This window comes from Halichoerus grypus, chromosome 5, assembly GCF_964656455.1.
Source record: "Halichoerus grypus chromosome 5, mHalGry1.hap1.1, whole genome shotgun sequence".
In the NCBI taxonomy this organism is placed as follows: domain Eukaryota; kingdom Metazoa; phylum Chordata; class Mammalia; order Carnivora; family Phocidae; genus Halichoerus; species Halichoerus grypus.
In genome coordinates this window covers 16,935,275-16,952,945 of record NC_135716.1, presented here as the reverse complement: position 1 = coordinate 16,952,945, position 17,671 = coordinate 16,935,275, and the positions used below count along the sequence as shown (strand labels likewise).

The 17,671-nt window shown below is 38.1% G+C and overlaps 1 protein-coding gene across 1 annotated transcript in view; it reads right to left on the bottom strand.

Annotated features, from left to right (window-relative positions):
- Positions 1–16,097, bottom strand: part of ATAD2 (ATPase family AAA domain containing 2) — a 72,971-nt gene extending 56,874 nt beyond the window's left edge. The window contains exons 1-2 of the mRNA XM_036108370.2: positions 15,781–16,097; positions 4,176–4,324 (exon numbers count right to left, since the gene is read on the bottom strand). Of these exons, the coding sequence (XP_035964263.2) occupies positions 4,176–4,324; positions 15,781–15,948 (317 nt within the window). The 5' untranslated portion in view covers positions 15,949–16,097. The remainder of the gene's footprint in view (positions 1–4,175; positions 4,325–15,780) is intronic.
- Between the last annotated feature and the right edge of the window lie 1,574 nt (positions 16,098–17,671).

The following is a 17,671-nucleotide window of genomic DNA, read 5'->3' as shown; positions in this document are numbered from 1 at the left end:
CTTTCTTTCTCTCTTTCTTTTTCTTTCTCTCTCTCTCTGCCCTTCCTTCTTTTTCTCTCTTTCTTTCCTTCTTGCCTGTAGGGGAATGGGAGCACCTTTCCCCTTACAGGGGTTGATAAACTTTTCCTTAAATGGGTGGGTAGTAAACACTTAGGCTTGTGAGTCATACAGTCTCTGGTCACACACAGCTTTAACACTGAAGCAGGAAAACAGCCATAGGTAGAACGATGGGTATGGCTGTGCTCCAGGGAAACTATTTACAAAAACAGGTGCCTGGACTTTTGTCAACCTCTGCAAATCTGGTAAAAGCTATGGATCTTTTCTAGCTAGAAAACTGCATACACACATACAAGTTTATACGTTATTTCAGAAGTTTCATGAGCTCCCTGAAAACTATGATTACTGGACCCTAGTTAGGAACTCCAGAACCAAAGAAATATAGATCCTGCCCTCAGGTACAGTTACTCAAATCTTTCTATATTATTCTAACAGTTTTGGTCTCCTGGTCTTTGAGCCTCAGATAGAAAACAAAACGGATGGAGGGACACAGAAAGGAATAAGTAGAGATTACTATAGTCAGGTAAACTAGCAATGGCAAAAAGGGTCACCCTGATAAGTAGCAGGAAACTACATAAAGCAAAATTCAACAATACTGAGGGCTAGTTTATCTAAGTCTTATACAAACAGATCCTAATGTTATCACTATGTAAAATAAGTCTTTGTAATAATGATCTGAATACACAGATTATTTTTTAAGATAGAAGTTCTTCTCCACAGAAGACATATAAATGGCCAATAAGCACACAAAAAGATATTCTATGCTATTAACCATCAAGGAAATGTAAATCAGAACCACAAGGGATACTCTTACACCCATTAAATGGCTAAAACCAAAAAGACTCTGACAAGTGTTGATGAGGATGTGGAGAAATAGGAACCCTCATGAGCTGCTAATGGGAATGTAAAATGGTACAGCTGCTTTAGCCAACTATTCAGCAGTTCCTCAATGTTAAAAGTTACCATCTGACCCAGCAATTCACTCCTAGGTATATACCCCCAAACAATCAAAACCCTATGTCCACACAAAATTTGAACACCAATGTTCACAATATCATTCAAAATAGCCACAAAGTAGAAACAATCCAAATGTCCATCAACTAATGAGTGGATAAACAAAACATGATATATTTATGCAATGGATTCTTATTCAGCAAAAAAAGAATGAAGTGCTGATAGGTACTACAATAAAATGAACCTTCAAAACATCACACTGAGTGAAAGAAGCCAGATACAAAAGGCCATAAATGTGATTCCATTTATATAAAATGTCCAGAATAGCCAAATCCATAGAGACAGAAAGTAGATTAGTGATTTCCAAGGGGCCAGTGGGGAGGGAGAAGGAGGTGGGAGATAATATAACAGGGTTTCTTTCTGGGGTGATGAAAATGTTCTGAAATTGGATAGTAGTGATGGTAGCACAATATTGTGAATATTCTAAAACCACTGAATTATGTATTTTAAAATTGTGAATCTTATGGTATGTAAATTATATCTCCATAAAGTTATTTAAAAACAACTGGGTGAATCAGTTGGTTAAGTATCTGACTATTGATTTCAGCTCAGGTCATGATCTCAGGGTTGTGAGATCAAGCCTCGTGTCAGGCTCCTCACTCAGGGTGGAGTCTGCTTAAGATCCTCTTTCTCCCTCTCCCTCTAATAAAAATAAAAATTAAAAATAATTTTTAAAAGACAGCAATGCAATATATTTTATTTTTTTTTAATGTTTTATTTATTTATTCATGAGAGTCAGAGAGAGAGAGAGGCAGAGGAGAAGCAGGCTTCCTGCCCAGCAGGGAACCTGATGCGGGACTCGATCCCAGAACGCTGGGATCATGACCTGAGCCGAAGGCAGACGCTTAACGACTGAGCCACCCAGGCGCCCCGCAATTCAATATATTTTAAAAGGAATCAAATTTAAAAATACCATGTCACTCATCTTTAATTCTAGATTGAAAAAGCACTTAACACTCCTCTAATAGCTTTTGAGCATAAAGGCCAACACAATGTTTCATAAACTTAAGGTACATATACTTTTAAAGGTAAAGACTTGAAGGACTTCCAACATTAAATTTTTAACAGTTCTTTTTTAAAAAAAGATTTATTTATTTGAGAGAGATAGCGCATGTGAGAGTGAAAAGGGGGAAGAGCCGAGGGAGAGAATCCTTAAGGAGACTACCTGCTGAGTACAGAGCCCAACATGGTGCTTAGATACCAGGACCCCAGATCATGACCTGAGCGGAGATCAAGAGTCCAATGCTTAACTGAATGAGCCACGCAGGTGCCCCCCCAAACATTAAATTTCTTATGACTATGTACAAGCCAAACTAGAGAGAAATTCATTTACATTTTATACAAATAAAATAAACCCAACAAAACCACTAACAAAAATATTAACATATGAGGTTTTGCTGAAATAAAATAGCCATTTGCTGTGTGAATGTGGTACAGGCTGCTATCAGTTTCTCTTCAGTTTGGTATATTGTACATCATGTTTGTTGTGTATCATGACTTAATTCATCCATTTCTCTGTATTTCAAGTGCTCCAAACCTTCATTTGAACAGCATGTCATGACATCACATCCATGGCTTCCTCTTCAAAGCATCATTTATGTATCCAGGTCAGACTCAGTTTTTATCTCATGAACCTGAGCTAACTCAAGCAGTACTAGCTGGTACCAACTTAGTTGTAAACACCAATGTAGGGCCTGAAATTTTATGACTCTTCTCTAGAAGATAGCAATTTAGATGATCCAGAATGTTTACTTTTTCTTGAGATCATGAAATAAAGTTTAAAATTCTCACAGAGAATCCATAGGCCACTTTCCCCACCCCAAAAAGACTTCAAGTTTCAGAAATACTGGGGTAGCTTAAATTATATTTCATCAATTCTGTAAGTTGTACATTTCCCTTCATCTTAACATCTCTGATATTGGGATGTTTTAAAACTGATGGAATGTCTTAGTTTAACTTTCAGCGTTTTCTTTTTACTGTCTAATAAAACAATGAGTGTTTCAATTGCTGCTATCTTGGATCCCATGAAATACAGCAGTAAACACACCATAAATAATGGATGAAATGATGCAAATTTTAAAATATATAATGAAAGACTATTTAAATAACAAAAAACAAACTTAAAAGGGCATGATGTCACTTATCTGGAAAACCTGCTACACAAAATAATCAAAGTCTACTTAAGAATAGGAGGGCCCTAGGGGTTTTTGGCTGGCTTGGACAGTGGAGCGTGTGACTCTTGATCTCGGGGTCATGAGTTTGAGCCCCACAATGGGTGTAGAGATTACTTAAATAAGTCTTTAAAAAAAAAAGAGGAGGGTTCTAGTCTTGTAAGTTACTATGAGAAATTTCTTTATGAGAAGAATTAATGTATAGAGCAATTATTTCATCAAAGAAATTTTATTCTAATTGGCACCCCCTGCATTTATGTCAGGCCCACCAAAGTGGGTGGAAAAGTCAAGGTTTTTTGCTAATTAGATTTAAATCTGCCCCAAACCAAAGAAATCCAAGTTCCCTGAGTTATCTAACTACCTAATTCACTAAAAATAATTCCTGGAGTATTAAAGTGGAATTCTCAGGGTTCTTGAGAAATGAAATTTAAATATGTATAAATCATCTAGTCCCCTTAGACAAGTAAAAAAAAAATCATGTTCCACTTCCTATGTGAAGACTGCTTTTAGAAGTGCACCAACACACAAATTCATAAATGACTCAGAATTGATGAAATACTTGATAATGAGAATACTCAAAAATGACGAGAAAAATAACTACTATTTTGAATAAAGGCTTTGTATTAAGTATGAAGCAGAACCACGTATCACAAGCAAGTTAAAATCACAAAGTCACACACTCAAGTAGTTACCAAGCAACTTTGTCAGCTGCACTCACACATGCCACAAATATTGTCTTTGAACAAGAAAATAAAAACTGGATACATATTAAAATTTTAATTCAATGATGTTTATTTGTGGCAATTTCATTTCAAATTACATTTTGCGACCCTGGAATCTTGATGATTGTGCAAGAATACACTTAAAAATTAAATGCAAATCCTAAATTACTTTAAAACTATTTTAAATTAGCATTCAACCATCTTGTTTTACCTTGTAAAATGCCTTCCATTAGCATGTTTCTCTGTTATTTCCATATTCTTATCAAAACTAGAATCTGAAGAATTCTGTGCATTTTTTCTCAAAGACCTTAAAGCACGTGTCCGGTGGTAGGTTTCAACTTCTTTAACTGAAGACCCATCCTTTAAGAAAAATGAAAAAGTGATTTAAGTTTTTCTTCAGTTAAAATCCCCAAGTTAAACTCCTCCTGAGAGTTTTCTTTGATTACAAGTTTGTAACAACTGCTTTTTGGGCAGCATCATTCTGTATCTCCCCAAGAAACTACAACAGTATTTAAACTAAATAATCATTTTATGATACACACATTATCAGCAATGTCTATGAAATGGCTAATATAAGATTTATTGATGTTTTATAGCTCTATTTCATAGCAAGTGGTCTAGTAAAGTTTTCCACCAATGACAAAAACTTGTAATAGTTCATAATACTAAATATTCCTTTATTTTAAGGCTACAGAAATTAGAAAAATACACAAACCATTGCCTGCCATGCAACCACTGGCAGCAACTTTAAAATAACTGGACCATCAGAATTGTAATTTGGGCTTGGATGATACAAAGGAGTTACTACCATCTATTTCACAGTTTCACCCAGATGATGCAACACTTGAATTCAAAGGTTGTTTATGTATGTTAATCTGTAAAAACCACAGTGCCCTATGTGACTTTATTATTGCTCAACAGACTAGAGTTTCTCTAGTGGCTTCTTTACAAGCTACAGAGGTTCTGTCATAAAGTATCTAAAAGTTCATACACATCTCTCTGAAATCATATAAAGGCTACTTTCACATAAAAAGAGAAGGTAAAAGTACCTAACAACTCTATAATTACATGCCAAACTACTCTGAAAATTGATAATTTTTGAAAAACAGGGAGTATTTTTAAAAACCTGCCACATTAGTATACCCTCCCCCTAACTTAGTCTGGCTTTATACATTCATTTCATTTTGTGTTATCAGGACATTTTGTCATTTAATTTTGCTTTGAGCAGAATATTTCACTGGTTCACAAGTAAAATAAGGATATTTAATCCACAAGGATTTGTGTTAAGAATTAGAGAGGTATTTCATAAAATATTAGTGATATGTATGGTTTGTTAATCACTTTTATCAGTGTACCTATATGTAAGGATCTTTGAAAAAGGAGTATCTACACTTTTAGGTAGGTGTATTATTTTTAAAATGAACACCTACATCTTAGATAGGTGTAGTATAACAAGACTTTCCAAGAAAAATTTTATGGGAATCTATTTCCAGATTCTTTAACTTCCCTATGTACTTTTTCTTAAAACTGATCTGCCTGAGAAGGCATCCTCGTTCATTTACCTTTCTCTTATTTTACAAAAGAAAGTCACCTCTCTCACCCATTCTGAATCTTACTATTGTGGACTGACTCAAGGCTTTAAAAACGTTCCTAAAGCCAAACAAAGAAAAACACTAGTGTTAGGTGTTAAGAAACTGAATGACAAAGCTAGGCAACAAATCCTTTCCTTTGTGAGGTGGTTTCTAATTCTCTGCTTTCAACAAAATTGAAAGGAGACCTAATCAAGCTAAGAGACCATGAAAAATAATTTTGGCAAGTGTTTTTTGGCATATAAGCCAGAAAAACTGAGTGGCACTGCTAAACTCCTTTCATTACTGTCTACTTATTTATATGAACAATGTTTCTCGGTGCTTACATTTATAAAACAATGGAACTGATGCCAAACACTGTCTTCAGCAATAAGATTCTTCCACAGATATATGAACTAATTGGGTGGGGGTGGGGGATTTCAATCACATGAAATCCCAATGAAATCTTACTGTTTCAGCATTTTTAATCAAAATAAGTATGCTTTTGTTGTTTGCATCAATTGAATATTATGTTATATTTTCTTAGAGCCTTGTGATCACAGAAAGTGTAAAAAATTCAAATTTTGTTTTACAAGTATGAAAGGATACTTAATAAATTACTTTTAAGTATAAAAATATATCAAGATAAAATGCTGAGGTTTACATGAATTGGAAATACAAAGTAAAAGAGGAAAAAAAAGAACCAAGATAAAATTTCTCACTGCTAAAGGAGCATGTTTATGTATTATGTTTTTAATGTTCCAAGACAGGTATCAAATAACTACGGTTTTTAAATTCCAGGGGATAAAAAGACTGATGCAATAGTTTTATTTTTTAATGTCAACACTAAAGGATGACTGAAATGATCTCTTTTCTAACTATTTAAACCAATGGGGATGGGGTAAACCTTAGATAGCAAAACCGTTCTAAGGAAAACCTTAAAAATGTACCAGAGAATACAGAGCTAAAAATTTAGACACTCTTAGAAGAAAACATAGGGGAAAACTTTCATTACATTGGATTTGGCAAAGATTTCTTAGATATGATACTGAAAGCACAGATAATGAAAGAAAAAATAGATAAGCTGGACTTTATCAAAATTATAAACTTTTGTGCCAGGGACACTTCACAGAGTGAAATGGAAACCCATGGAATAGAAGATATTTACAAATCATATATCTGACAAAGGATTGATATCCATAATATATAAAGAACTCCTACATTTTAGCAACAAAAAATGGGCAGAAGACTTGAATAGACACTTCTTCAAATAATATATACAAATGACCAATAAACACACGAAAAGATGCCCAACATAACTAGTCATAGAGAAATACAAAATCAAACCCACAAATGAGATGTCACTTCACATTGTTAGGATGGCTATTATAAAAAAGAGAAAATGAGCGTTGGCAAGGGTGTGGAGAAACTGGAACCCTTGTACATTGCTGGTGGGAATGCAAAATGGTACAGCCACTATGGAAAATGATATGGCAATTCCTCAAAAAATTAAACAGAATTACCGTATGATCCAGCAATCCTACTTTTGGGTATATACTCAAAAGAAATGAAAGCAGACATTTGTATACTCCTATTCATAGCAGCATTATTTAAAATGGCCAAAGGCAGATGCAATCCCAATATTCATCGATAGATGAATGGATTAAAAAACTGTGGTACTTACAGTAGAATATTATCCAGCCTTAAAAAGGAAGTAAATTTTAACACACTAATACAACAAATATGAAACTGAAGACATTATGCTAAGTGAAATAAGCCAGTTATAAAAGGACAAATATTGTATGTTTCCTCTTATATGAGGGTCGAGGGTAGTCAAATTCATAAAGACAGAAAGAAAGGTAGTTGTTAGGTGCTAGGAGGAGGGAAAAATGGGGAATTATTTAATGGGTACAGAGTTTCAGTTTTGGAACATAAAAATTCTGGAGATGGACAGTGATGATGGTTGCAGAACAAAATGAATGTACTTAATGCTATAGAACTGTACACTTAAAAATGGTTAACATGGTACATTTTATATTATCTACAATTAATTATTACAATAAAAAAAGAAAGTAAATGTCACCATATTCCTGGGGATAATAAAAAAGGTTTGTCTACAAGGGAAAAAAAGGGGGGTGCTAACTACCGGGAAAAAAAATTCCCTGGAAAATCTTGGAAGATTTAATTATATAAGTGGTATGAGTGAATCTTTGATTTGCAGAGTGAGTGGCTTCGTTCATACTCTCTAAATTAGTACTAGCATCAAGAAAAGCTTTCCTTAACTGTGTGGACAAAAAACAAAACAAAACAGGTTTGTTGGGAATCACCTATATAGAGGTACACACTGGGAAGTTTTAAAATAACAACTTTCAAAAATATTTCTTATAAATGCAATATAAAAATAAAAGCAATACATGCCCATTATAATTGGAAAAATGAAGAAATGCACAAAGATGAAAATGTCACTCTTAACTCCAGCTACCCATGATAACCACTGTTGACCTTTTGGTACATAAACTATTCTTTTCCTATGCAATCATATTCCCATGACTTTTAAATTGGGATATTATTTATGTTTTGTAACTTTTTTCTAGTAATACAAAACATTTCCCCATGCCATCAAATCTTCTAAAAATCTTTTAAAATGAATGACTAGGGGTGTCTAGGTGGCTCAGTCGGTTAAGTGGCTGACTCTTGGTTTAGGCTCAGGTCATGATCTCAGGGTTGTGGGATCAAGCCCCACCCCCCTTGGGCTCTACACTCAGCAGGGAGTCTGCTTGGGATTCTCTCTCTCTCTCCCTCTGCCCCTCCCCCTGCTCACTCACTCTCTCAAAATAAGTAAATGAATTGTTTTTAAAAATAAAATGAGGGGCGCGTGGATGGCTCAGTCGTTAAGCATCTGCCTTCGGCTTTAAGAATAAATTAAGTTTATTATTAATTTAATAAATTAAAAAATAAAAATAAATAAATAAAATGAATGGCTAGTATTCCAGTTATTACATGAATCAATTTAATAAATTGCTTAATGTATATTTAAATTATCTGTAATTTTTTTGTGTTATAATACCTCTAGATGAATTATCCTGTATACATCTGATTTCGTAAGGAAACTAGCACAGTTATTAAAACAACGTCACATTTTAATATAGCTTTTCTTTTTTTTTTTTTTTTAAAGATTTTATTTATTTATTTGACAGACAGCGAGAGAGGGTACACAAGCAGGGGGAGTGGGAAAGGGAGAAGCAGGCTTCCTGCCGAGCAGGGAGCCTGATGCGGGGCTTGATCCCAGGACCCTGAGACCATGACCTGAGCCGAAGGCAGTCGCTTAACCGACTGAGCCACCCAGGCGCCCCTTAATATAGCTTTTCAAAATAATTCTCAAGAGGTTAAGTTAAATGTCAACTGGTAACAGTAATTAACACTGGATGACAGAAATGAGGACTTTCACTTTCTATTTTTTACATTTTTTCAACGTGCATTACTAGAAAGAATTTTCCTAAGAAGTAAAAAACAAGAGAAAACATACTTAATCTGAAAACTAAACCTGGAGATGTAGTGTCCTCATTTATTCTTTTGCTAAAATCTACTTAAATATTGAGAGCACTGACAGTTCTTCAAAAGTGGAGTTTTAAAAGAGGAAAAAATGTATTTTGTTAGATTTTTAAGTCTCTTATAATCTTTCAGAATCAGTAAGTTAGTAGACAAGAAGCAACTAGAGTACAAAAGCTTTTCCGCAAAGTAGACACAATTATATAATAGAAATATACTAATACATTGTTTTCCCACAAAAAACCAAGCTTATCGAAGCTTTAAATTCATTAAAAAAAATATGTATGTGGGTCAGCTGGTTGAATCAATTCAAGTATCAATCCAACATATGAGGTGTAAACAGGATATTTTAAATCACAATATGCATCCAGACATAGGGTTCCTTGAAAACTTGATCAGAATATTCTAACCCAGTATAAGCTGTGATATCTCTCCTTAGCTTCATCTTTAAACATAGGTGAGGTCAAGTCTTCACCATGGATCTATTCCACAAGCTTCAGCAATTTGATTTGTACCTCTACAGCTCTTACAATAGCCCCAAAACTATCTCCCAAAAGTGAAATCCAATGGCCTCTGCTCTACCTCATTGATTGCTATGCAGCTGATCACTCCCTTCTTTAAATGCTTTGATCCTTTGGTTCACATGATACTTTGATACCTTTTTTTTTTTTTTTTTTTTGGTTTGGGCATTTTATTTGGAAGTAGTGTTTTAAAACAACTCCTCAAAACTTATTTAACTCATGTGATAACATGGTAGAGTTTTGCATAAAAAGGAGAAAACCACCATGTCATACTTACTAAGGCTTGCACACAGCTCAGTGTTGATGCAAGCATACTGGGCATAGTGATGTGAGATATGCATTTTCCTTTCAAATACTCACATGATACTTTTTAAAAAACATAATTCATCCTTAAAATATCGCCATTACATCAGATCTTTTTTTTTCTTTTTGTTTAAAGATTTTATTTATTTGACAGAGAGAGACACAGCGAGAGAGAGAACACAAGCAGGGGGAGTGGGAGAGGGAGAAGCAGGCTTCCCTTGGAGCAGGGAGACTGATGCAGGGCTTGATCCCAGGACCCAGGGATCATGACCTGAGCCAAAGGCAGATGCTTAACGCCTGAGCCACCCAGGCACCCCTACCTCTGATCTTCTTAAATATATTTGTGTTCTGTTATGTTTTCTATTCACCTTCAAGAATTCACCTACCACTTTTATATAGGTGACTCCCAAAGATATATAGTCCTAACCTCTCACCAAACTCTGGCATATTCCTAATGGTCTACTGCTCACCTCTTTAGCTGGAAACAACACTGCCTTCCCTCTCTTGTATCTAAACAACTCTCAGACCCCTTGCAATATTATTTGGCATTTTTTCTCTGTTCCTTCTAGAATCACCTTAAGTTAGCCTCTAGTTTTCTCTACTTTGGTCTATTGAGATAACAGTGTACCAATTAAGAGCCCAAACTCTTAACGACAGACTGCCTTGGATTGATTCTTGGCATGTCACTTAGAGCTGTACAATCCTGTCCAAGTTACATAAGGTCTCTGTGCCTTGACTTCCATATCTGCAGTGAGGATAATAATAATAGTTACTTAAGGGGCGCCTGGGTGGCTCAGTCATTAAGAATCTGCCTTCAGCTCAGGTCATGATCCCAGGTTCCAGGGATTGAGCCCCACATCAGGCTCCCTGCTCAGCGGGAAGCCTGCTTCTCCCTCTCCCACTCCCCCTGCTTGTGTTCCTGCTCTCGCTAACTCTCTCTCTCTGTCAAATAAATAAATAAAATCTTAAAAAAAAATAATAGTTACTTAATAAGGCAAATGTGTTATGTGTACATTAGGTACCATGCCTGGTACACAGCAAGTGCTATATAATTGGTAGCTATCAATATTATAATCTTTTAACTGGTCTTCCAAGCTCTACATTTGTTGACTATAATCCATCTTAAACACTATTCCGTCAGATCCCTGTTCGAAAAGTTGCAACTTCTAAGCATAAAATCAACGGCCGGTCTTTAACACAAACTGACAAAAATGGACTACTTATTATTACATCAAAACAAGTACACACTTGAATTCAGAGCAGCCATGTCACTCAACTTCGGATGCAACAGTCACAGCAATATGTCAAAATATCCCTATTTATGCTTTGTGATAATTTACTAAGTTGGACACTTTTCATTTTTCTGTGTTGTGTTACACACCAAGTTTTAAAGAATCTCCCATATGTTGTACATTTCAGTGTTATTTACAGTACTTTTCAAACTTTTAAAATAGACAACTTAAAAAAGTACCTTCTACATACCACAGCATATTTTATTTTACCTAACATATAGAAAAGTAAAAATGTATGTAAACACAACGTAGAAGTAATGTACACTCATCATCCCACTACTATCCATGAGATACTATTCCCTACTATTAGCATGAGAACAACCCTAAATTTAATGAATCAAAGAACAGCACAGAAATAGGCAATGGCTAGTCTGACTCTCGAAGAAAAAGAACCACAGAAGAGGCATCTGAATGGATGAAAATGCTAGATCTTGTGATCCAATTAGGATGAAAATAAAAGTTTAAGAAACAAACAAACAAAAAACAAATTTAAAACAAAACTTCAGGGAACCCATACAAGTTAGGAGGAAAAACCAAAAACCAAAAACAAGCAAATCCTAAAGCCCAGCTGATTGAGAACATATTCAAAATGTAAAGGTAGAAAGAGGTTAATAAATAGGTGACTATAAGTACCTTCAGAAATTGAATATAAGGTCAGCTTCCCAGATGAGATAAAGAAAAATCCAAGTTAACAAATTAATATGAATAAACTTAACCATCTTTAAAAGTAACTTACCCTAAAAAATTATCTGTCAATAAATATACAGCTGAGGAGATAAGAATACCTAAATACAATCAGGGTGATCAGGAGTTAAGTTTCTGAAGTGCATGACTGATGTAAAAAGCAAGCTGTAGAAGAACCATGAGAGACAATGGACTCTGAAAAACAAACTGAGGGTTCTAGAGGGGAGGGGGTTGGGAGGATGGGTTAGCCTGGTGATGGGTATTGAGGAGGGCACGTTCTGCATGGAGCACTGGGTGTTATGCACAAACAATGAATCACGGAACACTATATCTAAAACTAATGATGTAATGTATGGGGATTAACATAACAATAAAAAAATTAAAAAAAAAAAGGCAAGCTGTAATTAAATCAAATGTATTGAATGTAAGTCCCCAAATTAGAAAATATTCCAATCACAAAGGTATGTTACATTTTTGGTATTGGTGGGCTTTGACAGCATGAATACATTACCCCTCAGGGCTATCCGTTTCTTTTGATCCAATCCAATGCTAAGTAACCCTTTGATTATAATCTGGTCTATGGAGAATTTATAGAAGACAGAAGTACTATGTCTCAAAAAGTTATAATCCCTACTGGAAATCCTAGCCTGGGGGAAAAAAAAATCCCTTTCACCCTACAAAATCCATCTTAGTGCTAACTGTTCAGCCACCACATACCCCTGATATGGCAAGAATGGCAAATAGTCTCAGTATTTTGATATATTAGTTCTCTGCTAGACTAAGTCCCTTTAGCGCAAGGATAGTTAACAACGAATATTTATTATGCACCTATTAAACTCTAGGCTCTATTCTAGGTCCTAGAAATACAATACCGAACAAAAGGTCAAAATCCAGAATAGAGAGTTACATTCTGACTTAGGGAGAGAGAAAATATTTAAAAAGTAGGAATTTAATAGAACATGTAAGAAGGTGGTAAGTAATAAGGAAGCACAAAGCAGAGTAAAGAGGCATGTTAATGAGAGTGATCTGTAATTTTAAATAAGGTGGTTAGGGTAAGCATCACTGAAAAGGTGAAGTTTTAGCAGACTTGAAAGAGACAGATTCCTAGGTTCTCCTAGGTAGAACCTGGAGCTCTATCACTTATTATAAAGGTAAATTTAAGCACGTTATTTAGGTCTCCATGTCTCAGTTCCCTCACCTGCAAAACAAAGATGATCATATCTACCTCATAAGATTAGGAGGATTAATAATTATGAAATTCTTGGAAAATGTTAAATACTATGAGTTCTGAGATTTTATAAAAATTAAAAATGTAGGGGCGCCTGGGTGGCTCAGTCGTTAAGCGTCTGCCTTCGGCTCAGGCCATGGTCCCAGGGTCCTTGGATCGAGCCCCACATAGGGCTCCCTGCTCGTCGGAGAGCCTGCTTCTTCCTCTCCCACTCCCCCTGTTTGTGTTCCCTTTCTCACTGTCTCTCTCTCTGTCAAATAAATAAAATCTTTTTAAAAAAATTTAAAATGTAAAAGGTAAATAGGAATGAATCATGCAGATATTCAGGGGAAGAGTATTCCCAACAGAGGGGAGAACAAGTACAAAGGCCCTGGTATTCAAGCAGCAGCTAGACCAATACAGCTGGAATAGACTAGGTTTTGCAAAAGGGAAAATGGAAGAGGATGTCATCATAAAGAGAAAGGGGCGTAGGGCTACTCCCAAACTTTTCAACTTCTACTCAGAGATTTTTGAGCAGAGGAGTGATCAACTGTTCCTGACTTTTATAAAGATCACTCTGTAAGCTATACTGAAAACTGACGGTTGTGGAAGGGGATCATTATATAGAAGGGTGGAAAACCAGGAGGCCCGTCAAGAATCCGTTTTAACAACCTAGGGAAGAGATTATGGCTTAGACCAGCATGGCAACAATGGAGGATCTGAGAAGTGGTCAGATTCCAAATATACTTTGAAAGTAGAGCCAACAGGGGCGCCTGGGTGGCTCAGTTGGTTAAGTGGCTGCCTTCCGCTCAGGTCATGATCCCAGGGTCCTGGGATCGAGCCCCGTGTCAGGCTCCCTGCTCAGTGGAGAGCCTGCTTCTCCCTCTGCCTGCTGCTCTGCCTACTTGTGCGCTCTCTCTCTCTCTCTCTCTGTCAAATAAATAAATAAATAAATAAATCTTAAAAAAAAAAAAAAAAAAGGTAGAGCCAACAGAATTTGCTAATATGAAATGAGAGAGGAGTCAGGACGACTCTCAGGTTTTTGGCCTGAAGAAATGGAAAGATGCAACTGGGCATTAAAATTGACTGTGGTCTTAACTGCTGACAATGACTGAGTCCTAACTATATGCCAAGTGTTCAGGTCATCTCCTTACATGCATGATCACATTTAATCCTCACTACACATGTGGTATTACCTCTTTTAACAATTGCAGATTATTGGTGAGCTGAGATTCAAAACTAAGAGTTGTTTTAAGCGCCTATGTTACTTAATCAGTGCTCAATACATCATTATAGTCATAGGATCTAGCACTGTCCAGAAGATAATATTCAATAAATATTTATTGACATAATTAGATTTTCTGAACATAGGTTGTTAGTAAGTCAAGGGACCTGAGTTCAGTGCAGAAGTGTCTGGCCTCCTCAGATCTCAATCTCAACATGTGATCCTGAAAGTCAGGAAATTATTATTTTTTTCAATTCAGAATCACAATTGCAGAGATTAAACAGACTTTTTCACTCCCTTCAGTAGAAGAGCAACTAGTACAGGGTGCCTACAAAAGATACATACAACTAATTTCATATAGTGATCACTCCCTCAACTGTTTTGTCACTCTCTCCCCCTTGGCCTCTCATTCTGACTTCCCACTTCCTAACCCTCTCTCCGGTCCTATTTTTCTCAGCCCCATGCCTACCCTCCTCAAAGAGAACTAGACTACTTCCTGCTGCCTTAACTTTTCTAGTGTTGCTTCAACTTCTCCAGCCTTTTGTTAACGCTGTCTCCTCCACCTGTGCCTCTTTCAGCAGCTGCGGTAGGGAGGTGAAGGGACTACCCCCCCGCCAACCTCCCGGCCTTAACTGTACAATCAAAAAATCCAATCTGTACTTCAGACCTAGAAAGAGAAGCAATTCTTTCAAGACTTTACTGCTCCACCCCCTTGGAAACTTCCCCTATAGACATTGTTTATAACTAAAGCATGACATAAGAGAAAGGGAAAGGTTTTGGAGGCAGAGGATCCAAGTTCCAATTTTAGATCTAGCCCTTACTGGCTACTTTGAGTCCATTTTTTCGTCTGTAACATAGATATCATAACTATCCATTCTCATGGAGCTATTAACGAGGCTTAAGTGAAGAAGGTGTACGTGAAATGTTGGTCTCCATCTCTCCACATTATGCAACCTGGTATTATTCACGGCGCTCTTATTACCGAACCTCTCTGGATCGCAAATGAAGGTCAGGGAACCTGAATTACAATCTTTCTATTCCCGTGGCCCCCAAAACATCTATCTTGCATCCAGTAGGGAATCAGTAAACGTGGGCTGCTCTCGACAGATGCGAACCTAGGGCAGGAGCCTGGGAGATAGGGAGGTGTGTGAGATGGGGGTGGGGCAGCCCAACAAACCAAGATTCCAGAGGGCTTCGGTTTGCTCTTGCGTGAAATGAGGTAGTAACGAACTGCCTAGCCCTCTTCCAGACTGCCTGATCTCTTGCCCCGACCCACACCCCTTTGGGCTCCGATCTTAGGAAGCCTTCCATCTTACTTGTCCTCGACAACACTCCTCCCAACCTCCCCCCACCCCCCACCAACTGTCACCCGGACCGCGCCGCCCACCCTCAGGCCCCACCCGGCCAACCCGCCGCGGGCAGTCCCGCAGGCCCGGCCCGAGGGGCCCGCCCCAGGCCGGTACTCACGCCCGCGGCGGCCACGGTGACGGCGGACTGCTCAGCGACACGGGCCGAGCGGAGCCGCCTCCGGCCGATCTGCTCCAGGCTGAGGAACTCGTTGGACAGGTCCAGAGGGTCCGTGGCCGAGGAGGCGGAGTGGCTATGCAGCTCCAGGCTGCTGCGGAGGACCACCATGTTCCCTGTCTCCTCGCCCGGCGTCCGCGGCGGGAGACGGGCTCGAGTACGACCGACAGCCGCTCAGGCTCTTCCGCGCTCCGAATTCTGGCGCCACTAGCTCCGCGCCAGCAGCCGCAGCGCGCGCACCCGGAATCCCTCCGCCGCCTGGCCCGCCCACGCCGCGTCCCTACAACGGCCGGCTCGAAACTTTTCGCCCTTCTGCCGGGCGAAGGACTTCGGGTTGAAGTTGACGTGGACCTGCATCGACAGTGACCAGGACCTGAGCGGACAGTGGCGGGAGAACGCTGACTTCTTTTTCTTATATAGTTCCGGCTCGCTGAACTCGGCGGAGGGAGACGATGGGTAGCGGAGAGAGGTCCCGTTTGGAATTTTGGCGCGTGGCTGTCGGGGGTGGGGGGGCAGGGAGGCTCCTGCCTGCTCTGATTGGCTGGCGGGGGCCTGGCGCCTCCTCCCAGCCCCGCCCGTCACCTGCCTTCAGCTTCCCGCCACGCAGGATTCAAATGCAAAATGCTGAGTCCTTGACTAGAGCGGGATAAAACACTTGGCTTTAGGCAGGTTTTGACTTTGATCCTTAAGAGCTTTTCACGGATAGCTTAACCAAAACAATTTACCTATCAAAAGAAAACAGAAAGGGACCTAAAAGTGACCCTGCAGAGTACTATAGTTAAGGGTTCTGTACCCATCGCTGCAGTACCCGTGTATACGATCCTGAGCAAATTACTCACCTTACCCGGTCTTAATTTCCTCATCTGTAAATTAATGTAATAATAATAATAATCCGAATACCTACGGCTCCAAGATATTATACCTTAGAACCGTGTCTGCACATAGTAAGAGCTCAGTAAGTGTTTGCTATTAAAGAATTACAAGAAATGGCTTCTCTAAGATACAGCAGTTACTTGACTACTTTGAAATAGATAACATGCTGAATGATCAGAATGTGAGAGGAGTTCTAGTGAAACTGAAATAAGCTTTATTGATTTGGATAACTACATTTCCTTAATTCGACATTTATTAAATATTTATTGAGCATCTATTATGTGCCAGGCAATATTCTCAACACTGGGGATACAGCAGTGAGTAAGAACAAAGTGCCCTTATGGAACTTAAATTCTGGTGGAAGGAAAAAGACAATAAATGAAAGAAATGTTTATTATCATAAGTGTTGAAGAGAAATATAAAGTAGGGAAGGGGAGAGGGAAGCCTGCAATTTTAAACAGGATGATTAGGGAAGGTCTCTCAGATAAATGTAAGCGAAGACCTAAAGATGTTAGGTATATTTGGGATAAGAAAGAAGCAAGCAGAGGGAAGGGGAGGACAGGGAGGCTAATGAGACCAACAAGGAAAGAGCTTATAGGAGTAGATCCTGCAGGGCTGTGGGCCTCAGCTTTAAGGTTTTCTGCTTTTTAAAAAAATTTAAATTCAATTAATTAACATATAGTGTATTATTAGTTTCAGAGGTAGAGCTTACTGATTCATTAGTTGCATATCACACTCGGTGCTCATTACCAAGTACCCTCCTTAATGCCCATCACCCAGTTACCCCATCCCCCTACCCACCTTCCTTCCAGCAACCCTGTTTCCTAGAGTTAAGAGTCTCTGATGTTTTGTCTCCCTCTCTGATTTCCTCTTATTTTTCTTTCCCTTCCCCTATGATCCTCTGTTTTGTTTCTTAAATTCTACATGAGTGAGATCATATGATAATTGTCTTTCTCTGATT